General features: G+C 37.9%; 2 protein-coding genes across 2 annotated transcripts; one reads left to right on the forward strand and one right to left on the reverse strand.

The window, feature by feature from the left end:
- Positions 1-8,191: 8,191 nt before the first annotated feature.
- LOC118719942 (F-box/LRR-repeat protein 20-like) lies at positions 8,192-10,339 on the forward strand. The gene is given in 4 exon segments (XM_036439824.2): positions 8,192-8,582; positions 8,673-8,865; positions 8,867-9,080; positions 9,082-10,339. Coding segments are annotated over 4 exon segments (1,203 nt in total). The 3' UTR covers positions 9,487-10,339.
- Positions 10,340-24,340: 14,001 nt separating this feature from the next.
- POU3F4 (POU class 3 homeobox 4) lies at positions 24,341-27,839 on the reverse strand. Its single transcript, XM_036439825.2, has one exon. It carries the CDS (start codon positions 27,778-27,780, stop codon positions 26,695-26,697), a length of 1,086 nt encoding a protein of 361 aa, XP_036295718.1. The 5' UTR covers positions 27,781-27,839; the 3' UTR covers positions 24,341-26,694.
- Between the last annotated feature and the right edge of the window lie 57 nt (positions 27,840-27,896).

Below are 27,896 nucleotides of genomic sequence, written 5' to 3' on the forward strand. Positions count from 1 at the left end.
TCTAAAAACCAAGGGAATTAAAAAAAATCTGATGAACAATATTAACTGGTGAATATAATAGAATCAGAGGTATGGAAGGGGAGTGGACTGACTATTCTCGGGGAAAAGGGGAATGGGGGTTCAGGAAGAGACTGAACAAAAACTATGCACCTATGTATGAGGACAATGGGGGATGGGGAAAGGACAGAGGGAGGGGTGGGAACCTGGTGAAGGGGAGCAATTGAGGGGGGGAAGAGGATCACATTTGTAATAATCTGAACAATAAAGATTTATTAAAAAAAATATATAGGGAAAAGCTGGGACCGGTTTGGCTCAGTGGATAGAGCATAGGCCTGCGGACTGAAAGGTCCCGGGTTTAATTCCGGTCAAGGGCATGTACCTTGGTTGGGGGCACATCCCCAGTGGGGGGTGTGCAAGAGGCAGCTGGTCGATGTTTCTCTCTCATCGACGTTTCTCTCTCATCAACGTTTCTAACTCTCTGTCCCTCTCAATTCCTCTCTGTGTAAAATCAATAAAATATATTAAAAAATAGGGAAAAATAAATATTAAAAGCTTATAATTTACCCCACCTCAAAATAAATAAATTAAATAAAATGTATGGGCATTATTTGGGGTGTCCTACTGTGATCTATCATAATAAATGTATGCCCTGATGGTGCAAGAAAAAAATGAGGAATATATGTAAATCTAATTTATGGTGTATCCAAGTCCAATCCACCTGGAGTCTAAGTCAAAAGCTTGGCAAAGACCCATGAGTGAGAAATATAAATGTTTTGGTTGCAATTCATTGTGTTTTGGGGGTTGTTTATTACATAATATTATTGAAACAGTAATCAACCAAGAATCCTTATGGCTGACTACTTAGCAGAGCTACAGTTATTTAGAATCTAAGAATGATGCAGGCTTTTAGGTTTCTTTATTTTCTTTATTTAATTTTTTCATTAAAAAGGCACTTTGAATATGTAAAAGATTTTAGTTTTATATATTTCTTTTTTATAGAGGTATGATTGACATACGAAAGCTGAACATATTTTATATATATATATATATATATATATATATATATATATATATATATATATAATCTATATATATATAGTAGAAAAATATGCTAATTAACCAGGATGCTGTAAGGGGTTGACTGGACATGAGGAGGTTGTGTACACAGTGTCAGGGGCAGGGCAGCAGGGGCCTCCACGTACCTGTGCTGGGGGAGGGCCTGATCAGCAGTGTCTATGGATGCTTCAAGGGCCAGAAAGGGAGGCAGGGGCAGACCAGCAACTCGAGGGTGGGCGACACTGCTCGATTTCAAATCCCAAGCTGGCCTCCTAGTGTATGCATAATGATGAATTTGAAGATTAGATATGTTGTCACAAGTGGCAGCATTTCCTTCTTTGTAAGGCTATAAAATATTTCTTTGAGTGTATATACCATATTTCTGTTATCCATTTATCTGTTGATGGATATTTAGGTTATTTCCATGTCCTTGCTATTGTCAACAATTCTGTATTCTACATGCATTGATAAATATCTCTTTGAGATATTTATTTCATTTCTAGGTATAAGTCCAGAAGTGCTAGATCATGTGGTAGCTTTATTTTTAACTAGAGGCCCAGGGCACAAAATTTGTGCACTGGGTGTGTGTGTGTGGGGTGTCCTTCAGCCCAGCCTGCACCCTCTCCAATCTGGGACCCCTCAAGTAATGTCTGACTGCCCGTTTAGATCAGGTCTAAACGGGCAGTGGGACATCCCTCTCACAATCCAGGACTGCTGGCTCCCAACTGCTCATCTGCCTGCCTTCCTAACTGCTTCTGCCTGCCAGACTGATCACCCTCTAACCACTCCCATGCCAGCCTGATTGATGTCTAACTGCTCCCCTGCCAGCCTGTTTGCCCCCAACTTCCTTCCTCTGCCGGCCTGGTCACCCCTAACTGCTCTCCCCTGCATGGTTGATCACCTCCAACTGCCCTCTCTTGCAGGCCTGGTGCCTCCCAACTGCCCTCTCTTGCTGGTCATCTTGTGGTGGCCATCTTGTGTCCACTTAGGGGCAGGATCTTTGACCACATGGGAGCAGCTATTGTGTGTTGGAGTGATGGTCAATCTGCATATTACTCTTTCATTAGATAGGATAGAGGCCTGGTGCATAGGTGGGGGCCAGCTGGTTTGCCCTGAAGTGTGTCCCAGATCAGGGTGGGGGTTCCCTTGGGGCAGCCTGGGCGAGAGGCCTGTGGTGGTTTGCAGGCTGGCCAAGCCCCCCGGCAATGCAAGCAGAGGCCCTGGTATCTGGGATTTATTTACCTTCTACAATTGAAACTTTGTAGCCTGGAGTGGAGCCAAGCCTCCTGCTAGCTCTGTGGCTGCCACCATTTCTGTTTGAATTTGTTTACCTTCTATAATTGAAACTTTGTAGCCTTGAGTGGAGGCCTAAGCTGGCCAGGGTGTGTGGAAAGCTTGGTTTCCTCTATTGGCGGAGAAACCCAAACTTCTCAACTGTTCTCTGTGGCTGCAGGCATCTTGGTTAGGGTTAATTTGCATACTCGCTCTGATGGGCTGGTGGGATTGGCTGGTGGGCATGGCTTGAGTGGAGTGATGGTTAATTTGCATATTACTCTTTTATTATGTAGGATTATTTGAGAACCTCCATACTGTTAATGACTGTACAACTTTAATTTCCATCAACAGTGTACAAGGATACCCCGTTTTTCTCCTCATCCTCAACACTGTTTCTTTTTCTTTCTTTCTTCTTTCTTTCTTTTTTTTAAATAATAAGCATCCTAATATTGATTCAGTTATTTTGTCTATTTTTAAAAATACTTAGGAATAGACTTAACAATCTCTTTCCAGCTGGCACCGAGCTATGGGTATCTCTTGGGACAACTGGCATGAGGGCCGCAAGACCAAGGGGAAGAGAAAGCCCTACCACAAGAAGCAAAAATATGAGCTGGTATGCCCTGCTCCCAACACTAAGATTGGACCCCTACACATACACACAGTGTGAGTGCACGGAGGCAAGAGAAAGTACTAAGCCTTGAGGCTGGATGTGGGCAACTTCTCCTGGGACTCAGTGTTGCATGCACCAAACAAGGATTATTGATGTTATCTACAATGCATCCAACAATGAACTGGTCTGCACCAAGACCCTAGTAAAGAACTGCCTCATGCTGGCTGACAGTACACCCTACCAACAGTGGTAGGAGTCCCACTAAGTGCTGCTCCTGGGCTGAAAAAAGGGGGCTAAGATGACTCCTGAAGCGAAAGAAAATTTGAACCAAAAACAATCAAAGAAATTTCAGAAAAATATGATGAAAGGAAAAAAGAATGCCAAAATCAGCAGTCTTCTCGAAGAGAATTTCCAGCAGGGTGAGCTTCTTGCATGCATGCTTCAATACCAGGCCAATGTGGCTAAGCAGATGGCTATATGCTCGAGGGAAAGGAGCGGAGTTCTATTTGAGGAAAATCAAGGCCCAGAAGGCAAATAAATTCTCTTTCCTTCAATCTTAGTTCATGTAATAAAAGTGTTTATTCTAAAAGGAAAAAAAATAGTTTAACCAAGGAAATAAAAAAACTTGTACACTAAAAAAATATAAAAGTTGGTGAGCAAAATTGAAAAAAATGGCTAAATGAAAAGACATACTGTCTTCATGGGTTAGAATAAATAGTATTGTCAAAATATAAATATTATCCAAAGTAATCTAGAGATTGAAGGCAATTACTTTCAAAATACCAATGGCATTTTTTACAGAAATATAAAAATATTATACTAAAATTCATAGGGAACCACAAGAGACCCCAACTAGCCAAAGCAATCTTAAACAAAGTAGATGGCATCACACTTCTTGATTTCAAAATATATTATAAAGTTATAATAATCAAAACAGTATGATATTGTCATAAAATATATATATTGACCCATGGGACAAAACAGAGAGATCAGAAATAAATCTATACATTTATGGCAAACTTATCTTTGACATGGTAGGAAGTGATACACAAAAGGGAAGGGATAGTGTCTTCAACAAATTGTATTGGGAAAACTGTATGTACACATCCAGAAGAATGAAACTGAGCCTTTATCTTATAGTGTACACCAAAATTAACTCAAAATGGATTAAAAACTTAAACATAAGACCTGAAACTAAAAATTTTAGAAGAAAAGAGGGATAAAGGTTTTTAATATTGACCTTGACAATGTTTTGGGTTTGTTAAAGATGGTCCAAAAAACATAAGCAACAAAAGCAAAAATAGATTAGTGGAACTACACATACTAAAAAGCTCTAACCTAACCACTTTGGCTCAGTGGATAGAGTATTGACCTGCAGACCAGGTTTGATTCTGGTCAAGGGCATGTGCCTTGTTTGTAGGCTCTCCTTTGCTGGGTCCAGGTCAGGGCACATGCAGGAGGCAAACAATTGATGTGTTTCTCTCACATTGATATTCCTCTATGTCTTTCCCTCTCTCTTCCACTCTCTCTGAAAATCAATGGAAAAATATTATCAGGTGAGGATTAAAACATAAAAAAAATTAAAAATAAAAACTCTCTACAGCAAAGAGATCAACACCAGCAAATAAATCAAAACTAAAGTAAAAGGGTAACCTACAGAATAGAAAAAAATATGTACAAACCATATGATATGCAAATTATACTTTTCCTTTTGTTAAGCCTCATCATGTGAAACTTTAGGTGGGCTGAAAAGACCCACTAGTGGGCTCTTAAATTCATTTTGCATAACATGACCTAACACTGTACAAAAAGTGAATTCATTCGAATAGGAATTTTCTTAGGAAGAAAAGTGGTTTATAAAATGAGATGTTGCTCAAGTCTACTTTCAATCTTTCAATGCCCCTTGATAGAGTTTCTGCAGAAACTCGTTTCTAAATACATTTTCCATTGTTTTATTTTTCACTTACATGCTCCAATTTTATTATAGAACAAATTCTTTTTTTTTCAAATTTCCATAAAATCCATAACAATGGAGCTGAGAAAAAATATTAAAATTTGATGGTTGCAAGAGTTAGATAACCAAGAGACAAATTATCAAGGGATCACAAGTAGGTTTCTAAATTTGTTTGCATTTCTATCTCAGGTGCAACTAGTTATAGGTCCCAAAAGTGCACCCATACTTTGTCACTGAATATCCTATAAAGGGGGAAGGGGTAGTGGCCAATTATGTTAGCAAGTGGCTAATTGTGCACACAAGGAGCCAATTGTAGAAATGAAAGTACAGACCCCAAAATTGAAAGAAATCTTTAGTACATTGAATCTTAGGGTGGCTTATATATACTGTGTGTTTATCATGAACAGATATAAAATATTTATTTATGTATTCAGGTATCTATTTAATACTTTTTTGGATTAATAATTGTTTGATGTGCTATGGAAGATACCGAGATGAAAAATAATCTGTTTCTGCTTTCAAGAAATAAAGCAAAAGCAAAAAAGAAACATAGAGTTTTGCTGAGATATGGCATATGTAGGAAACAAAGCCAATAAGTAAAGACAGTACATCAGAGGTTGTCTTTTTACAAAATATGTTTAAAATGAGATAAAATAAACTGCAGTGTCCTAAATCAGCAGCTTCCAATGTCCATTATTAGTTTAATGTTAATACACAATTCATATTCATGGAGAGTTAACCTAAATAAAATGAAAAATAAATTGAAGCCCTTTTGAAGAAGAAAGAACTGAAATGTGATCTGGGATAGCTAGAGGTGAGTATGATATTGGTAGATCATATGGAGAATGATGGTCTACAGTGGAGGAGTTTGAGAAAGAGAAAGGAAGATGCTAAAGAGAAACTTTAGAATACTACTTTAGCGGGCTTCTTTGTCTCCTAGACTATAAACTGAGTGAGGATAAATCTGTTAGCCTTGTTTGTTTATCTTCTTGAATAGATTGTGAGAGAAGATTATAATTTTATCTCTAGGACCTAGCCCAATATTTACACATAGCAGTCACTTAAAAAACATTTGTTGAATGGAAAATATTTCAGATATCTGCTAAAATGATGGATAACTATTTTCCTATCCATTTATATTTAATTATTTGGAAACCCATCTTATTTTTTCCCCCATAAGCAAATCCAACTTATAAACAAAATTTGTTTAGCTAATATCTAATTTTAATTTTCTTTTTTACATAATGCTTCAAAAGTGGCATTCATTCTACAGTTATCACTACTCCTTAAAATCAGGTACTATTGTATGTTTGTCCCCACTTTAGCTCTTTGCTCCAGAATATGTGTGTGTTGCTTTCTCACCTTTTTTTCTTCCAAATTTTTCTTCTATTTTATTCCACAAACATTTTGAATCATTTATTATGTACCAGATCCTATAATAGGCAATTGTATAATAAAAGACACTTTCCCTGTCCCAGGGTAGCTCACAATACAGTTGGAGAGATGGACATATAAATAATTATAGATACCATGTTGTAAGAACACATAGCCACTCATTCCTTTCATCTGTTTTATTTTCCATTTTAATGATCTCTTTTTATTATCTTTTAATCTATCCTTTTTTTCTGGCACTAAGAACTATTTTAACTCAGAAATGAGATAAGAAGCTGGATTAAAATTATTGTTTATCCAGAATGGAAGAAAATTAACCATCTACTCATTCACTCATCCTTGCAAAATGATGTCATGAGAAGCCCATGGTCTTTGGAACATAACATAAGTTTGAATGATGCTTCTGTCGATTAATAATTTGTACAAATGAATTAAACTATCTGAACCTCAATTTCTAATTTGTAAAATTAGGATAATAACTATCTTATATTTAGGTTGTTAAAGTATTCAACATAATATAGTTAAATCATGATGCACAGTGCCTTCTACTTGGTAGGTAATCATTACTAGTAACTCTAATTCACTTAGTCAGTGTACTTATTAAATATCCATTTTATATTACTGGTGGCCCTGTGCACAAATCTGTGCACAAGTAGCTCTCTGCCGCTTGCCTCAGCTGGCCACCCTGCCCACCACTGCTGCCCATCTCAGCTGCACATAGCTGGCTGCCCTGCCCTCCTGGTGATCGGTCGTTATGTGGTGTAACAACCAGTTATATATTACCTTTTTATTATATAGGATGACTCAGCCTTGTCTCTAGGTTTTGAGGAAATAAGGTATAGTCCCTGACTACAGGATCAGATAATGACTATTTAATCTAAGATAACTGAAACTATGAATCTGATCATAAAATAAAAATAAATGTATAACAAATTAAAATTAGGTTATATTTACTTAATCATTAGTATAGAGATCAAAAGTGAATTATTTAAATACAATATTTTAGTTTCAAAATTAAGAAATTAAGAATGGAAGCTTTAAATTTGTTACATTAAATATATAACTCAAATAGGCTTTGGTAAACTCTCAACTTATAGGCTTTTACTATCATTATGAGTCTCAGGAACTAAAACTTTCTAATTTTTAATTTGTTACCTCATTTCTCAGTCCTGGAAACAAACAAATGTTCCCATAAAACATTATTATGGGAAACACACACATGTATACAATATACATATACGAGAAAAACACCACTATTCAAAGAAAAAATATCATCATGTACAGTTGAGAACCCAAATTAAATTGTGTTGGATACACTTACAGTGGGGAGGCAGTAAAATACTGTACTTAAGAGCACAGATTCTAGAGCCAGATGTCCAAGTTTGAAGCTCACTAACACTTAATAGCTATATGTCCTTAGGCAATTTCCACAATTTATCTGTCCTGTTTCCTCACTGTAAAATGAGGATGAAAATAATAATGCCTGCATTTTAAGATGACTGTGAGAAAAAGATGACTTAATGTATTTATAGTACTTAGAATAATGATGCATAAGTGCTACACAAACAGTAGCTGTCATTGTTGCTTATATAAAGCCACATACCTTTGTAAACACCTTATATTAATAATAATATTTTCTATGACTATTCTCAATTAAAGAAATGGCAGGCTTCTGGAGCAAGGAAAGACAGATACAGGGAATCTTCTTTTAAAATTAGAAAAATAAGAGAGAAAAGCTAGTGACCATAAGTCACTGCCGCCGCTGCTGGAGGTGGAGGAGGCCCAGCCAGAGTCCAGATGTTTTTTCTCCAGGCCTGCGGCCCCTGACCGCTGCTCCTCTGCCTCCTCCCAATCCCGGAACTCCAGAGCCTGCTCAGGGCGGGCCAGTCGCACCCACAGGCCTCATGAGGTGGGACATGAACGGAATCACCAAGAGCAGGTTTGAGATGTTCTCAAATAGTGATGTGATCAATAAAAAGCTTCCCAAAGAACTCCTATTACAGATATTTTCTTTTCTTTATGTTGTTACCTTATGTGGCTGTGCTCAGGTCTCCAGGGCCTGGAATGTTCTGGCTCTAGATGGCAGCAACTGGCAGCGAATTGACCTGTTCAATTTCCAGAGGGATATTGAGGGCCAGGCAGTGGAGAATATTTCAAAAAGATGTGGGGGCTTTTTAAGGAAGTTAAGTCTTCATGGGTGTCTTGGAGTAGGAGACAATACATTAAGGACCTTTGCACAAAACTGTAGGAACATTGAAGTACTAAATTTAAATGGGTGTACAAAGACTACAGACAGTACATGTACTAGCCTTAGCAAGTTCTGTTCCAAACTCAGGCACCTTGACTTGGCTTCCTGCACATCAATAACAAACATGTCACTAAAAGCTCTGAGTGAAGGATATCCACTGTTTGAGCAATTGAACATTTCCTGGTGTGACCAAGTAACCAAGGGTGGCATCCAAGCACTAGTGAGAGGCTGTGGGGGTCTCAAAGCCTTATTCTTAAAAGGCTGCACACAGCTAGAAGATGAAACTCTCAAGTACATAGTTTCACACTGTCCTGAACTGGTGACTTTGAGCTTGCTTGCAAATCATAGATGATCTCATTACTATATGCAGAGGGTGCAATATGTTACAGTCTGTCTGTGCCTCTGGCTGCTCCAGCATCACGGAAGCCATCCTGAATGCTCTGGGTCAGAACTTCCCACTACTTAGAATATTAGAAGTGGCAAGGTGTTCTCAATTAACAGATGTAGGCTTTACCACTCTGGCCAAGAATTGCATTGAGCTTGTAAAAGATGGACCTGGAAGAGTGTGTTAAAAAAACAGATAGCACCTTAATCCAACTTTCTATACACTGTCCTCAACTTCAAGTTTTGAGTCTGTCTCACTGTGAGCTGATCACAGATGATGGAATTCATCATCTGGGGAATGGGGCCTGTTCTCATGACCAGCTGGAGGTGATTGAACTGGACAACTGCCCACTAATCACAGACGCATCCCTGGAGCACTTGAAGAGCTGTCACAGCCTTGAGCGGATAGAACTCTATGACTGCCAGCAAATCTCACGGGCTGGAATCAAGAGACTCAGGACCCATTTACCCAATATTAAAGTCCATCCTTACTTTGCACCTGTCATTCCACCCCGGTCAGTGGGGGGCAGCAGACAGCGCTTCTGCAGATGCTGCATCATCCTATGACAGTGGAGGTGGCAGCCATGACAAACTGAATATTTAATGACACTTCTAGAGTTATCGCGGAGTCTCCAGTGAAAGTGACCCAGTGTTCTGGACAAGGGTTACTACGTGAGGCAGCTTTCAGATTCCCAGAGCCACACATACATATACATACCCATCCACTCTAGCTCTGTGACAGGAGACTGAAGATTGTGCTGGCTTTATCAAGTGGATTGATAAAACTTAGCCATTCCTGTTGGACCAGAAGAAAATCATAGGCAAGGTAGGGGGAAGGGCAAACCCAGTGTTACTGCTTACTACTGTTTCTTTATTTTATTAAGGGGTTTATTTGGTGATTTTGGAACAGCAACTACAGTCCTCCAGGGTCAAGGAAAGCATAGAGAAAAACAATATATGTTGTATCCAGAGACCAGAAAGAAAATTTCTTTGCATCCTATAAATGGTAGCCATCCATTGTGAGATGACTACACAGCTTCTGTGCTTCCTTGTTCCCATGCCAACATTCTGAGCATGCTCACAAAGAAGGCTCCTCCATTCTGCCCCCTGTTAAATATTTGGCCCAGTGGTTTCCTAAATGGTCGCATTGAAATTACTGTGGTCCAAATGTGATTACCTATTCACTCAAATTGACACTGTCTGTAGCACACTTGTGCACCTGTTGTCCTTTGTTACTCCCTCTTGCATTTTTGCCCCATCTGTCACCTGTTCATAGTCTGCTTACTCATACTCAGTTGTTACTCTTTTGCTGTTGTTGTGTTTACAGTTTGCATTTTGAATGATTAGTTGGGGTTACCAAACATTTTTAAAAGAGACATTATCAATAAATATTTTTTTAATTCTAAAAAATAAAATAAAATTAGAAAAATACCAAGATGGTATCTGGTCCAAAAATGGTGAGTACATTCAATGAGGGGATAGTCCTCCAAAGGAGAGAAAAAAAGGAAGAATCATTTAGGTGATAGTTAGGAATAGGTAGGGTGTTATGGGCAGCCAAGAGTAACTGCAACAAGATCAGAGATAAGTGCCTAAGATAAATTTTAACATCTTTAAAAAGTTTTTCAGAGGAATCCAGAGGCCTATAGTTTGAAAATTGTTATTATCTCATTTAATATACTAAAATAGTGGCTGGTGCACAAAATTCGTGCACGGAGGGGGGGGGAATGTCCCTCAGCCTGGCCTGCACCTTCTCCAATCTGGGACCCCTCGAAGGATATACTATTGCCGATTTATAGGAATCAGGCCTAAACTGGCAGTCAGACATCCCTCTAACAATCCAGGACTGCTGGCTCCTAATCGCTCACCTGCCTGCCTGCCTGATTACCCTTAACCACTTTGACTGCTGGCTTGCTCGCCCCCAACTGCCCCCCATCGCTGGTCTTCTTGCCCCCAAATGCACACCCCCCCAGCCTGATCACCCCTAACTTTCCCCCATGCCAGTGTGCTTGCCCCCAACTGACCCCCCTGCTGGCCTGCTCACTTCAAACTTCTCCTCCCCCTGCTGCCCTGATCACCCCAACTGGCCCCCCACAACTGCCCTCCCCTCTTGGCCTCTAACTGCCTCTACCTCAGCAAAAAGAGAGGACTCAAATAAACAAAATCAGAAATGATAGAGGTGAAATAACAACAGACCCCACAAAAATACAAAGATTGTTTAAAAATACTATGAACAACTCTATTCCAACAAACTAGACAACCTGGAGAAAATGTACATATTCCTAGAAAAATACAACCTCCCAAAACTCAATCAGGAAGATTCTAAAAATCTCAATAGGCCAATAACAATGGAAGAAATTAAAGCAGTCATCAAAAAGCTTCCAGCAAACAAAAGCCCAGGCCCAAACGGCTTCACATGAGAGTTATACCAAACTTTCAAGTAAGAACTAAAACCTAGCCTTCTCAGACTACATAAAAAAATTCAAGAGGAAAGAACACTTCCAAACTCATTCTATGAAGCCGCCATCATCATAATACCAAAACCAGATAAAGATAACACAATAATAGGGAATTATAGGCCAATCCAATTAAGAAATGGGCAACAGACCTAAATAGAATCTTTTGAAAGAAGACAGAAGGAAGGCCTTAAGGCATATGAAAATACGCTCAAAGTCACTAATTATCCTAGAGATGCAAATCAAAATGACAATGCAGGACCATCTCACACCTGTCAGAATTGCTATCATCAACAAATCAATAAATGACAAATGTTGGTGAGGATGCGGAGAAAAAGTAACCCTGGAGCATAGCTGGTGGGAATGAAGACTGGTGCAGCCACTGTGGAGGACAGTATGGAGTTTCCTCAAAAAACTAAAAATGGAACTCCCATTTGTCCCAGTAATACCATTCCTAGGAATATATCCCAAGAAGCTAGAAACATCAATCAGAAAGGATATATGCACCCCTATGTTCATAGCAGCACAATTTACCATAGCTATGATTTGAAAACAGCCTAAGTACCCATCAGCAGATGAGTACCCAGCACAATTTACCATAGCTATGATTTGGAAACAGCCTAAGTACCCATCAGCAGATGGTACATTTACACAATGGAATACTATGCTGCACTAAAAAAGAAGGAATTCCTTCCATTTGTAACAGCATGGATGGAACTGGAGAGCATTATGCTAAGTGAAATAAGCCAGGCAGAGAAAGATAAACATAAGTATCACATGATCTCACTCATTTGTGGAATATAATGAACAACATAAACTGATGAACAAAAACAGTTCCAGAGACAGAGAAACATTGTTCAGACCATCAAACCTGAGAGGGAAGGTAGAGGAGGCTGAGAGTAAGGGGGAGAGATTAACCAAAGGACTTGTATGCATGCATATGGGCCTAACCAATGGACATACACAACAGGGGGGTGAGGGCATGATTGGGGGGGATGATGAGGTAATGGAGGAAAAGGATGCATATGTTACACCTTAATCAATAAAGAAATTTATTTAAAAAGTAAAATAAAAATAGATAAAATCCTCAAGGAATAAAATAATAATAATAATAATAATAATAATAATAATAATATACAGAGATCCAATAGCAGACTAGAGGATCACAAGAATCAAACCAAAGATTAGAAATACAAAGAAGCAAATAATACCCTACCAGAAAAACAAAAATATAAAAGAATGAAAAAAATATGAAGATAATGTAAGGAGCCTCTGGGACAACTTCAAGCGAACCAACATCAGAATTATGGGGGTGCCAGAAGAAGAGAGAGAGCTAGATATTTAAAACCTATTTGAAGAAATAATGACAGAAAACTTCCCCACCTGGTAAAAGAAACAGACTTACAAGTCCAGGAAACACACAGAACCCCAAACAAAAAAAATCCAAAGAGGACCACACCAAGACACATCATAATTAAAATGCCAAGAGCAAAAGACAAAGAGAGAATATTAAAAGCAGCAATAAAAAAACAGTTACCTACAAGGGAGCACCCATAAGATTGTCAGCTGATTTCTTAACAGAAACTATGTAGACCAGATGGGAGTGGCAAAAAATATTGAAAGTGATGAATTGGAAGAACCTATAACCAAGATTACTCTACCCAGCAAAGCTATCATTCAGAAGTGAAGGACAGAAAAAGAGCTTCACAGATAAGAAAAAGCTAAAGGAATTCATCACCGCCAAACCAGTATTATATGAAATGCTGAAAGGTATTCTTTAAGAATAGGAGGAAGAAGAAAAAGGTAAAGATAAAAATTATGAACAACAAATACATATCTATCAACAACTGAATCTAAAAATCAAGTGAATAAAAAATCTGAGGAACAGTATAATCTGGTGAATATAATAGAATCAGGGGTCATACTCTATCATATGAAGTATACATTTGTGGTTCAAGACAAGGCATTCATACTGGGTAACTATTGTTTGTTAGCTGTTGTCTTTTTTTTTTTTCTTGCAGGGACATTGAGCTTATTAAGCTTAAATGACTGGTAAAGGTATATCAGCCACCTTACACATATTATCTCATTTAATCATTACAGTAATTCTATGAGGTAGTTATTATTATTACCCAATTTTTCTTTAATATTGTCTAAAGTTTTACATATGTCTCCCTTTTTCCCTAACTGACCCCCCAAGCCATTCCCACTCTGGGGTAACCTCCCACACTGTTGTCATTTTTTTTTTAATTTGGCAATCTAAGGGAAAAGGCTCACTGCCATTGACTAAATCTTCAGGTACTGCATGTTTTATAAATTCTTGTGGCACACCTGTTAAAGATCCCTGACTTAGAATATATAAGACTACACAATTTCAGAGAAAACCTTTTGGATTTAAGTTAGAAATGTGTACAAAAATAGAATAATGTGAATTTTTAAATGATGAACACAAGAAATTCCTACATTATTATAGTGGAGTTACTTTTTAATTGTCTTTCTTAATTATAAATAATACACATTAGTCATTAAAATGCTTAAAACCAGAGAATACCTCTATTAGTTACCTATGTTTTAGTTTAAGAAATTCATGGACATCCCTGTGTGCAAATGATTTTCAAAGTTAATGTGCTAACACACCATTTTGTTTAATGTGTTTTGAGGTGTGTCACAAAGGATGTACTACTAATGATAGTTGTAAGAGCAAATTATATGAATTATTTGCTTTTTAAAAATTAAATCAAAACATTCCGGGTAGTCTTCATGATATAAGCTTCTGCACTACAACTGATGTTTAGGGAATTCAATTTAACCCTGGGAAAAACCATCAATTGTGTTGCTTATATAAATGTCAACTGTCATGTGTATTGCAGGGTGGAGGGGTGTTGTGAAGCACTACAGTAGTCAATACTGAAAAGGTATTTCTTTATAACTATAGAACATAGAAAAGGAGGAGAAAAGAGCAGAGCAATAAGAGCTAATATCAAATCAGCACATACTGTGTGTCAGACAATAAGTTAATCATTTGGCATAAATTATATTTTTATTTTTACAACAACCCTGTTAGATGCAATCATTATTATTGACATTTTACAGGTTAGGAAAGTAAACACAGAAGTTAAAGGACTTGTTCATTGTCTTACAGCTAGTTAAGCTGCAGATCTGGATTTCAAAATGAGGTCAAAATTAAGAGGACACAAAACAGATGATCCAAAGCTGTACTGATCATAAAATTTTGGGATGCAGCAGGTGTTCAATAATATTTATTGAATTAATGAATGTTTTTTTAATCATTAAAACCATACCTCCCCACTTGTTGAGGGATTAATCATTGGGTACCTGGTATTTTGTGTTGTCTTTCCCTGAGTTAGAGCTAACACTGGTTTATAGTCATCTGGTAACAGACTATAAAATAAGCAGAAAGCATTTCAGGTAAATCACCAGGGTTTCCAGAGTCAGAGTGTATTTAGGGGCTCTATAAGCGCCAGCAACAGGAACTTATTTCTAGTCCAAGAGGAACTGAGAGCAGGCTGGTTTTATTATGGCACTACTCCCCAACACCACCTCCCTCCCCTGCAAAAAAGGAGAAAAGGCAGGAAAATGAAACATCGATGTTTAAGTCTTGAATTTACTGGATGACAAGAAAATAATTTATACCAGCTATTTTTTAATTGTAAAATTGTGCCTTGGTTTTTGAAAAAAAAATGGAGATAATTTTAGATGTATACGAGGTTGTAGGGAATAATATAGAAAGACTGGTGCACCCTTTACCAGGTTTCACCCAATGGCAACATCTTGCAAAACTATAATGCAATATCACAACCAAGAGATTTATATATATATATATATATATATATATATATATATATATATATACACACACACACACATACATACATACATACAGGTTGCTTTACAACAAACTCAAATGAATTTGCTTAGTCACTTAGGGTCCCATTGGCCCACTGCTTGTTATTACACTTATGTGACTCTATCCATAGTTTATCTCTGTTCCCTACAGAATGTGGCTAACAGTAGTGGCAGTCTGTCTTAGAAGGCTTAGCTCAGAAGACAACATAATCAGGAATTGTCCACTGTGTTCCTAGCCCTTTCTCCTAAGATAAGCATGTCCCTGCATCCTATTATGATTATTTAATTCTGCAAATATAGGCCCATTGAGAATTATTTTCTTATTCCTCTGATTATTTATTTTACCAGTGTTAGAGAATACATTTCATACAGACCATATTTCCCCCAAAATAAGTGGACATTTTAAAATAGTGCTACAAGGCTATTTTGTTGAATGCATTTGTAATAGGTAAATACACATTTAAAAAGGAAAAAAAGAATATAGAATGCATTCTACACTTAGTTTTTGTTAGAGATGTAGTTCTCTTTGTTATTCGAAAATCATCCTAACCAGTAAACTAAGCAGTTACACTTTAAGCATTAATACCATTTCCCCACAAATTTCTAAATTAATAGATATGATTTCATCAATTACTAGTCAAAAGAAAGGAGCACAAAATCCTTTCTTTTGTTTTATTTTATTTTATTTTGTTGTTTAAAGTATTGAGGTTGGTTTTTATCTGGGAATAGTTTGATTACAAAAAGTGACTGCCAGATGTGTGTGTGTGTGTGTGTGTGTGTGTGTGTGTGTGTGTGTGTTTAATTTAATCACAATATCCTTAAATGTTCCAAGAGAAATTTTTGGTCTGGAAATACATTTTTCATGCTCTTCTTTGCTTACTGTTTAGATCATGTCATAAAATCTCATAAAATGAAATTCATAGTGAGAGCAGAATACTTGCACAGAATCTAGTTGTGTTGGAGTATGAATCTCAGCATCTGCTGGCGAGGCTTTCACTCCTTTTAATTCAAGCCCAACTTAGTAGGCGCAGCACCGTGGAATAGACTAATCCTCTAATGAGGAAGGAAGGGAAAACAGGGGAGGAATATATTTTGCATTGCTCATGTTACCTGACATTTATCCCAAGTTTTCAGAATGTGCAAGAGAAAGGAAGCAAGTTTTAGAAGTCTGCCATGTGTTTATATTTCCACACTTTCTCCTTTAAAGAAAAAACAAAACACAACTTTTCTACAAAAATAATTCTAGCTCATCAGGGATAAATTCAATCATAGGGAATCATAAATCATGCTATGATTTTAGTGTGTTTACCTATGAGTTAATTAACAATTTCAGCTATGTGCAGATCAACAAAGATGCACAATATTATTAACCTAGTACAAATAAATGCTGTTTTGACTACAAAACTCTATTATAAAAATTAACAATAGGATGTAGAGTGATAGCACAAAACTGACAATAGTACATATCTCCAGCTCTTATTTAACCATTAGCTGTATACATTTCTCTTATTTTTATTTTCACAAGAGATTGTTAGCTCCTCAAAGCAAAATTCATACCTTACTACACATTCTTTATATTCCACTCCAACAATGTCTTCAAAATAGTATACACTTGATAAATATGTTTGTTAAATTAGATGTTGTTGTTTATTTATTCTACAACTTCTTACCTATTTTTATTTAAAAAATAACTCGGTTTTGAAAATCATACGTGTGTATGTGGAAAGGTGGAGAATAGCTTTAAGCTATTATTATTCTGCCCCATTCTTGTCACTTTTTAATTTGTCATTGATCTTTAAGCAGGCTCTGCACAGTTCTGACAGCCAGCAACATGCAATAGGGTCAGGTCAAGCACAAAGAGTTTAAAGCAACAAATCGTTTCTAATAAATACTACGCTTCATTTTAGGTAGGTTGATATTTGATGTGTTTTTCAGAAAATTAAAAAAAAATGTTTGCATGCTATCAGAAAGTAATGGCTGTATAGTTTGCACTGTTTTCATTTAAGAGAAGTCACCATTTATACCACGTATCTCATTGTCAAGAGGGTTAAAAGTAAGCCAGAAAATAAATTAAGCATTAGGGGTCTTTGCCCTCAAAGTCCCCTTTACCTTTATACATTTAAAACATCAAGTCTGCCCATCCTCTTCATCTAAACAGCTTGGTCATTTTTACAAAATACAGATTGAAATGTGGGTGGTGTTAGTGGGCATTGGAGGCGTTTCTTACATGGATGTTATTATTAGCTTAGGAATAGTTTTGATGATTATTTTTAAAACAATAAGTCCAAAGTGTGTGTTCTAATTTTATATGTCTGTATGTAATTAGAAGTAGCCAAGAGACTGTGATTTTAAGATAGACTATTTATCCTTTTAAGTTTTTTCTACAATGTTTATAACAATTGTAATTTAAAATATTATACATCTTAAATACACAATTACTCTTGAATATCACTGATTTCTCATTGACCAAATAATTTTTCTTCAAAAGGCTCAAAACTAATTTAGCCAATATTATCAAATGTATGTGAGTTCTATTGTCTTTATTTCTCCTGTATCACATGAGTTTAAATATAAGATTATTTCTTTGCAGTGTGAGCCCATGTACTTTTATGCTCTCACATAGCAATGAATGCAACCTCTGGCATATACTGCCCTTCAATTGTGCACAGTAATCCTATTGATATTAATGAGTTTTTGCCTGGACTGAGTATGGTCATTTTATATGGCCTGAAGTGGTCGTTTTCTTGTGATTTGCATATTGGTTGTTGCAGAGTATAATGTATACATAATTTCTAAAGTGCCTAAGGATCTTTACAGAGGAAAGTTAGATACATAAATTAAGAAGATTATTGTTGCCTTTAAATTATTTTATTTGCAAATTTTCTAAAGCATTCATTAACACAGTACAAAGTGCAAATGTGGTGCAAGAGAAACCTCCAGAAAATAAAATTATTTCTGATCAGCAATTCTAAAATTTCCACTTGTGGACATATTTTCAATCCATTTAAAACAAAGCTAATTAGCTTTCTAACTCTACAGAAGGTATTATAGGAGACGTGCAGAAGCAGAGCACTAAGCAACAGAGGAGACTATAGGACTTGAACTTCCACAGTAATTGAGAGACTGAAGCCCTCAGGGTGAGCAGCAGGCCCTTTGTCCTGCAATCCCTTCCATACAACTTCCCTACATCTGCACAAAGGAGGTCAGTGGGGAGCACCTGCAGAGCTAACCCTGTCCACTCATTGAGGGACAGTGATGGAAGGAAAACTCAAGGTGGCTACAAGAGCTACTTTGAAATAACACTTTAGTTTCACTTTTAATGTTAAATCTGGAGAAGCTCAGATTTTTTTCTCCCAGGATATAACATGACAATGAAAGTGAATAAGGAAAATGTGTTTATCTAGCATTTCAACCACTCTCATAAAAAAAAGGTCAGAATTCAGAATTTTATGTTAGTACACTTGGTTCCTTTTCCTATGATGAAATAAATTCATTTGTAGAAAATTGCTCTTCACTGTTGACCAAGTCAATCTTTATCCCTTAGCAGTTGGCTATTGTACACTGTTCTAAACAAAGTCCTTGATTATGCAAATATATCTCACAAATTTTATTTTTTCTTTCTAGTCAACGACAGGCTTAAGAATGAAATACAATTATTTCTGATCAGCAATTCTGAAATTTCCACTTGTAGACATATTTTCAATCTATTGAAGACAAAGCTAATTAGCTTTCTAACTCTACAGAAAGTATTATAGCAGGACATGCAGAAGCAGAGCACTAATTTTTTTTTAAATAGTCTGACATTTTCTACATGTGTATATACATGTGCTCCTGAGGCAATAAAAAAAACTGATGTAATTAAATTAATACTACCAACACCTCCACAGGTAGACTGTGGATAGTAAAACATTAAGAAAAATAATATTTCTCTGTGAATTGAGTTCACTCATGTAGCTAATTCTTGACTGATTGTTTTAGAGACCAAGGAAAGGAGAGGGAGAGACAACAGAGAGAGAAACATCGATGTGACAGTAAGAGAAAAACATCCATCAGTTGTCTCCTGAAGTGCCCCAACCTGGGATCAACCCACAACCTGTGCATGTACCCTGACCAGCCTGGGCAAGTGCCCTGACTGAATTGAACTCCTGACCCTTTGCAAGAGATGATGCTCCAACCAACTGAGCCACACCAACGAGAGCCCCAGGTAGCTTTTTGTCTGCAGTTGGGAATTATGTTTCATTTGAAGTCCAGTAAACTACTACCTTTGTACATAGCCCTCTATTTTCAGTGATTTAAAAATATGAACTCAAGTAGTAATCTTAGCAGGTGGTATGTATATGTATGTGATTTTCTGTATTCAGATTGCAAGTATTAGGTAAGGGAAAATCCTTAACCAGATATAAATTCTGTGGGGAAAAATGATTTTTAATATTGATCTGGGGGGTGGGGAGAGATATACTAAAACCCAGTTTACATGTTCACTTTTATAGCAGGATTTACCCTGACTGTAAAAAAGAAGGTAGAAGAGCAAAAGCTAGTCTTTGATCTGGTAATATCTGGGAGATAATCAGCCATATTATTAAGACATTTTCCAGTATATAAAAAATAACTGAAAACACAAGAAAAAAATTAATATTAAAAATGTTTATATGAACCCCATCTCAAGAATCAATGCTGATATATAACAGAAATTGGTTACAAGATGACAATGCAAGCAGTCAGTTCAGTGTGTGTGTCAAGAATTTGGGGGAAGATAACTCAAACTGTTTTGTTTTGTATTTTTGTTAACATTATTCAGATAAAACAAGAGTTTTATAGACTGATATTTTTTTTTTTCAATTGACTATGCCAGAATACTGTGGACTCAGTGTAAGTAGCTGGAGAGATGAAAAGACATACCTAATGAATTGGCCAATGAGTTGATTTCTTTTCTTTCTTTGAGGACAATCTGTTTTCTGTTAAATCACCCTGTCTTTGTGCCAGGGCAGGGATAAAGAGAGGGGGAAGAGGGAGCATGTTTACAGTTGTTGATATGTGTCTACACATATATATCATATATATTAAATACTTAGAGTTTCACCCAAAAGCAAATTGTCCTGTGATTTCCTCCCTTAGAGATTGAAGTCACCTCACACAAGGCCCCTTTGAAAGTTGAGTAAACAAGCCCCCTTGGAAGCCATCCAAAATGAACTGACCTTATATTAAATGCTCATTGATAACAAATAGTATTATAAAGAGATCCTAGTTTTCTAGCCAGTGAGTTAGATCATGTGTGAATGATTATGATCTATACTCATGTTTATGAAATAATGCATAGTGATTTAATGCATTTTTCACCGGAAGGCACAAGAGTTTAATTTTTGTGAGTTCCCTTTACAGAAACAATAGTTGAAGTCCTTGTATGTGTTACTCTAACCCCTACCTTTTAGATATAATAGAAGTTAACTGAAATTTGTTTTTGAAACTTTATTCTTTTAAATAATTTCCTAATGTTGGAAATGTTCTATCAGAAGTGCTCTTAAGAAAAGATACATTTATTTGATCTCATGAAAAAACACCTTAATTGATTTTAAATATATTTTATATTCAGTTTTAATAATGTTTTAAAAATTTATATATATATACATACATACATATATATATATGTATATATATATATATATATGTGTGTGTGTGTGTGTGTGTGTGTGTGTGTGTGTGTGTTTGTGTGTGTGTGTGTGTAAATTGGAAGATTGTTATTTTTAAAACTACTATCTGGGACATGTATAAAAAGTGTTCTATCTTTTTTATTTTACAGAATGGGTGAGTGTGAGGGATATCAATTTACATGGTATTGTTTTTCATTGTTATTCTTTCTTCCTTTTAAGACTTTTTTGAAAGGGTCACATGTGTGGATTTTTACATATCATATCATAGATATAATATCTCAATTCTGAGGTTCCAAACATATCTTTATAAAGATCTGACAGGTGGAAAAATACATTCTTTTCTTTGGAAAACTCTGTCTTAACCTCTAATAATTTCATACTTCTTCATTCCCCTTTTAACTCTTCCCTTCTTACTAAAAATATAATTTAAATAAAAATAGAAATTTATGTTAAGACTACTTATAGCCTATGGACAATTAAAGCAACAGCAGCATCCTGACTAGGGAGCACAAGAAACATCTAAATGTTAAATACTTACAAGGGAAACAGTGTTTTATTTTATGAAAGACAAACACAGTTCCTGTACTAATTTAGTCCGTGGTTTCCCCTAAACTTTTCTTTTTAAAGATAAGAAACCAATTTCCAGGCATAAGATTTCTTTTCTTGTTAGAAGGCTACCTGCTGGAATTTAATAATTCATTTCCTTTTTGTTATGCATATATAATGTCACAGACATATAGATTATCAATTCATGTCTGTTTACATAAAAATATATATTTGATTTGCATATGTGACTTTGTTTACATATCTGTAGCACCTTAATGCTTACTCTTTTCACATCTCACCCCACCCCTCAATATATTCCTTTTGTGTTGCTCTGTTAGGTGATAAAAGTGGAGCTGTTTTACTTTTACCCCATCCAATAAGGTAAATAATTATTGTTATGGGAGAGGGAGCCTCTGTTACCTGGACCTGAGAGAAACAGGTTAAAGTCGCCTCTCCTACAAAGGCCTTGGTTGGGATTGAGGTGGTGGCAACCTCAATACAAAGAAAGTCTAAGGCAGAGGCACCACATATCCTAAATTTTAATGAAAATGTAATTCTACTGATAAAATGAGGTTGGTTAGGCAGTCATCATAAAAGCCAACTGGACTTTGTTTATATTTTAAGAAAAATAAGTGAGGCCGAAAAGGAAATGTCTCATAAATATGTATAAAATATATATTTCAGTAATAGCTAGAAAAAAATACTGAAAGTGATAAATGCTTATGTATATTGATCTAAGTATCTCTTAAATTATCTGCTTATGGTTCCATTAAAGAGTTCAGAATACATTGCTAGTTGGTTTCTGTATACTTTTATAAGATCAGCTATAACTTTATAATCAATTCAAGACAAATTTATAGATACAGACAACAGACTTATAGTTGTCAGAGCGGAGGAAATTGAGGGACTGGTTGAAAAAGGTGAAGGGATTGAGGAGTATTTATTATTAGTTACAAAATATTCTTGGGGATGTAAAGTACAGCAAAGAAAATATAGTCAATATTATTGTGATAGTTACCGTATTTTTCGGACCATAAGACGCACTTTTTTTCCCCCAGAAGTGGGGGAAAAAGTCCCTGCGTCTTATGGTCCAAATATAGCCTACACATATACTTTAAAAAAAAAGTTTTTTTACTTGCCCGGCTCTGTGTAGTCTCTGTGTGCTTGCCCGGCTCTAAAATGGTTCTACATGCTGCTGTTTACTTTACAGGGTTGATTACATGTGTTTATGACTGTGATGTTGGGTTTTAATGCACATAAAATATTTTAGGACACAATTTGTTTCAGAATCTTTTTTTCTTCATTTCCCTTCTCTAAAAACTGGTGCGTCTTATGGTCCGGAGTGTCTTATGGTCCGAAAAATACGGTATATATGAAGTTAGTTGGGTACTGGAAATATCAGGGGGAATACCTTATAAAGCATATGATTGTCTAACCACTATGCTATACACTTGAAACTAATACAAAATAATATTGAATATAAACTGTAATTGAAAAAAATTTTTAAAGAGTTATATGATATTGAAAGAGAAAGGTTAGTTGGTATGAACCAAAAGAGAACCAACAGGTTTAGGACTATGAATTTTGTGTTTGTTTATACATCTCTATAAAAATCATTATTATTTATAAAGAGAAATATGCCTATGAGTATACACACAACATGTAGTATATTTTATATATAATGCTCATATATATGGTGAATTGTGCAACTATAAATGATGACAATCTAAAAAATGGAAGACATTACATGTGATAAGCATTACCTATTAAAATGAGTAAATAATTTCTTTTCGTCTAACAAAAAATACTTCTGAGTATGAATTGAGGAAAATTTTACTGTTGGAAAATTATGGGCTTGTGATGAAATAACAGAAGTGAAATGGTATGTAGAAGTAAGATGAAGAGTGATGAATCAAGCTTTTCCTCCTAATGTCTCTTTGTAATATTTTTCCTTTCCCCCAAACTCAGATAGGAATGAATAGGAATTAATTTAGCTTTATTGGGCAACATAAAGTGGACAATTTACTGGAATTTCTGCATCCAAGGAAAAGGAGAGCACTTCTTTTAAATTTTTAAAACTTCTAGTCACCTTCTTAACCCTTTTCAGGAGAATTGGGGCTCACCTACCAGAAGGATACTGAACAGGAATGGAAAAGAAAAAGAAGAAAGGTGGTTGCAACTAGATGAGATAAATGCCACATGGAAAGTCTGGGTCAATTTCAGGAGGCACAGTTTCAGAGAAGTCTATCTTTTGGACTAGAGAGACAAACGCTCTTTTAGGAGAACATTAAAAAGATAGCACCTCTTGATATAAATGTCCTTCCTTAAGCCACCGTGTCTCCCAACATTTGGAATGCGTTTTGCCTGGGTGTGGGTGTAGGTACGGGCATGATAATGGAGCCCTGCTGTGTGTGCAACTATATGAGAGGCAAAAAGTTAGAAGGAGAGAATCAAGAATCAAAACATTGACCAGTGATTTCTAACCTGAAGCAAAGCCGATGCACTGTTCCCCAGGAATGTGCCTGTTTAAACGCTCCATTTCACACACTACCACACAACACAGGCAGGAGGAGGGGGGGGGGGACAAAGAAAAAAAAAAACACCACAGATTTTTTTGAAAAAACGTTTTATTTAAATGTTTTTAATATTTTACAACAATAAAATATTGTGTCAATATAAACCCCTTGACTAAAACTGTTCACATCAGACATTACAGTGAATTGTTTTCTTTTTTGACACCCAACTCATCTTTGAAAGTCTCCTTTTTAACACAATGCAGAATTTATTGAAAATAAATAATTGCTGGCAACTGCAATAGGCAATTTGAATAAAATAGTTGAAAAAGCAACTCTTAATGAAAATAGCATTTATTATACATCAGTTACTAAATGAATAAACTAAATGATCTTTTTTTAAATTAATAACTTCAAAAACATTTAATATACAAAACTGTACAATTATAAAGTCAGCAGAAATATTTGGGTTAACTCAGGTTTGAACCATAGTGCTGAACTGCAAAGAAAAAAATCCAAACAAACAAACAAATAACCCCAACAGTTGTAAAACATGATCTCAATGTGTGAAAAAGTCCCAGAACTAAAACCCAATTACCAACAGAATGCAGAGGCTTCACACAAAAAGAAAAAAGGGTCTGGGATTTTAATTAACTCATGCTCTTGAACCTGCAGCTGGGAGACACAGTGTGGTAGACCAGAGTCCTGGCAGCCCATACTAGGGCATCTTCCACAGGGGGCACTAGGGTATCTGGTCCTTAGGTAGTTCGAAGCTTTGTCTTCTGCAGCTGCCCCTGGAGGCCCAGCTAGGCGGCTAGCCGGGTCATACAAGCTCCCAGGTAGTACAGGAGGGCAGTGGCTAGGTATTGGGTGCTTGCGATCCAGCAATGTATGCTCCTTGGTTATGAGGTCCGTGGACCAGGTATGTGGACTTGAGAGCTAGCAGTAAAGCCACAGCAAATGCATAATTTTTGGATCTCTACATAGTCTAGCGATATTTTTTTTGTTTGTAGTTTTTGTTTCTTGTAAAGAGTAATAATATACACACAACTATCTACACACATACGTTTGCACGCTAACCCACGCGCACGTACACACACAGAGAGACGCATACACACAGAGAGATAAAAAACAGAAACCCAGCCGCCCAGGCCCTCACTAGCTAGCTCAATCCTCGCAAGTGGCATTCCACCAGCTGTGCTTGTCCAAGGCATGGAGATGGCTCCCGGTGTGAGCTCACTCGGGGACAGCGGTATATACACACACGGAAAGGATGTGGTAAGAGGCTAGACCCAAATCCCTGTGACCTTTGCCAATCATTTCATTGTAGTTCTGCACAAAGCAGAGAGCGCCCTCACCATCCCTTCCCGAGGATTTTTTTAAATTATTATTATTCAAGGAGCAGGCATTGCACTGGAGGTGAACCGAACTGGGAGGCACTGACTGTCCCCAGAATCTCTGGGTCCTCTACTCCAGCGAAATTAATAGCCTTTGAAGGCAAAGTCCTTAGCCTGGGAGGGCCGAGGTGGGGTAGCGCTGGCCGTCGGTCGGTCAGCCTGGATAGGCTCTGGGCCCTTGGGGAGCTTCGAGTGCAGGCATTCCAGACCTCCGCAGGTTCCTAGTCCTTTCAGCTCCTCAGGACTACCTCTATGGCCCTAGCGCTGCCACGGAATTCTTCTCTGGCACCCAGATCTGCATTGTAAAAGTCCAGCAAGGGCTCAAGCAGTTCTGGCAGGGAGCACAGAATCTTTCAAAACAGCCTCTCCTACTTCGCACTAGTTTGCAAACCCAATCAGCTTGCCTATTCTGCCCATTCTAGGCACTCCGCCCACGGGGGAAACAAAACAAAACAAAACAAAACAAAACATATACGTATATATTACCACCAAGAACTCTTTCCATTGTACCCTTTCCTCTTCTTACAGATTTGGGAGAGGGGCCATGAGTGAAAGGTAGGCACATCTTTCCCCCTCCTCCTCCCAGCCTCCTCTCGCTTTTATAAGCAATTAAAAAACCATTAGCTCAACGAAGGAATAATAATAATAGCAATAATAAGGTGGAGTGGTCGATTAGATACAAATTATCTCACAAATATTGTGTACAGCTTGTAGCAAAACACCGCAGACATTTAAAAAGGCTATTAGAAGTTTTTTCTTAAAAAATGCAAAACTAGTCTATTGTAAAACAGATTTCACCTGAAATACAGCTGCTATAACCAAGGCGCTGAAAGGTTATTTAGAGGCACACATCTTCTGTCTTCCCCTCTCCCTCCCCCAATCCCTAACCCGCCCCCAAGTTTCCCCACTCCTTGCTCTTCCTAGAGAGGAGCAACCAAACAAACCTTACTCAAAGTAAACAATATATATTGATCTGCAGAAAAGGTTGTAGAGAAAACTGTTGCCAGACCGCAGGGGATTCGAGGATCCCGCTGGGAGTGCTTAATGAAACTGTGTATCAGCGTTAAGAAGCCTGAAATGCATGAGTGTGTTTCCTTCCTTAATATAAGTTAGAATCCCCTGTTGAAAGGGTGAGGGATAAAGAAATAAAATATAAAAAGAAAAAGAGGGAGGGAGGGAGAGAGAGAGAGAGAGAGAGAGAGAGAGAGAGAGAGAGAGAGAGAGAGAGAGAGAGAGAGAGAATACAAAGATAGCAACTATGAAGCTGGAGTGAAAGGAAGGGAGTCAGGAGAGAAAGAGAAATCCGCGCTGCCCCAGTTCCTTTGGCCGGTCACTTGCTGGCTTCCTGCAGTCAGAGATCATGGCAGGACGTGTCTGTTTTCACGGTATGCGCATAAACCTCATGTGGCTGCTGATCCCCTGGTGGAGTCATTCTTTTCTCTTTCTGTCTTCTATTACAGAACCAGACACGCACCACTTCTTTCTCCAACTGGAGGCTGTCTGCCAGCGAGGAGATCTCCTGTGCGGCCGGCTTGGGACACTTGAGGAAATGCGTCTCCAGAACACCTTTGACACTCACCTCGATGGAGGTTCGCTTCTTGCGCTTGCGGCCTTGCGCTGCGATCTTGTCAATGCTGGTCGGGCTCCCTGTGGACGAGTCAGCCTCCTCCAGCCACTTGTTCAGCAGTGGCTTCAGCTTGCACATGTTCTTGAAGCTCAGCTGCAAGGCCTCAAACCTGCAGATGGTGGTCTGGGAGAACACGTTGCCATACAGGGTGCCCAGCGCCAGCCCCACGTCGGCCTGCGTGAAACCCAACTTGATTCTTCTTTGTTTGAACTGTTTGGCGAACTGTTCCAACTCATCCGAGGTTGGTGTCTCCTCGTCGGAGTGGTCCTGGCAGTGGTGAGAGCCTAGATCGCTATGGTCTGGGGGCTCCCGGAGCACTGGGTGCAGGCTCTGTGCGGTGGCAGAAGCCGGCGGTGGGGTGAGCCCCCCGTGCTCCAGCATGCCGCTCACGGTGAAGCCCGGCTGCGAGTACACGTTAAGGGGTTGGCTGCTGGACGTGATGGACGGGTTGGAAGCCGGGGTCGATCCCCAAGCATTGGGGTGGTTAGTGTGCGGAGAGTGGTGGGCGACGTGAGGCGAGCGGTGATGGATGATCGCGCCCAGCTGCAGGTCTTCGCGCCCGGGTTTCACGTCCTGCTGGTCCAGGGGGCTGGTGGCCAGGGTGGAGGACCATGGGCCTCCGTCGCTCAGACTGGTCACCCAATGGTGCCCGAGGGGATGCCCATTGCTAGGAACTCCCTGCAAGTAATCACTTTGGAGAACTTTCTGAGGATTTCGGAAAGGACTCCCCTGCTGCATGCCCGCAGAGTCAGCATGGACCAGAGAGCTGGAACTGAGAATGCTGTAGGGATTCGAGGCAGCTGTGGCCATGGTCGGTGAGGATCCCCTACTAGTTATAATGTGGCAAAAGGAGCAGCTTCAGCCTTTGACATCTATCCTGCGGGGGAGCCAAAGCAGCCAGAGAGTTACTGACACCCACTGCGGCC

Source organism: Pipistrellus kuhlii, unplaced genomic scaffold, assembly GCF_014108245.1.
Source record: "Pipistrellus kuhlii isolate mPipKuh1 unplaced genomic scaffold, mPipKuh1.p scaffold_m20_p_16, whole genome shotgun sequence".
NCBI lineage: Eukaryota > Metazoa > Chordata > Mammalia > Chiroptera > Vespertilionidae > Pipistrellus > Pipistrellus kuhlii.

What these genes read in the sequence shown, in the direction of transcription:
- POU3F4 (XM_036439825.2), bottom strand. Translation starts at nt 27,780, where the DNA reads ATGGCCACAGCTGCCTCGAATCCCTACAGCATTCTCAGTTCCAGCTCT.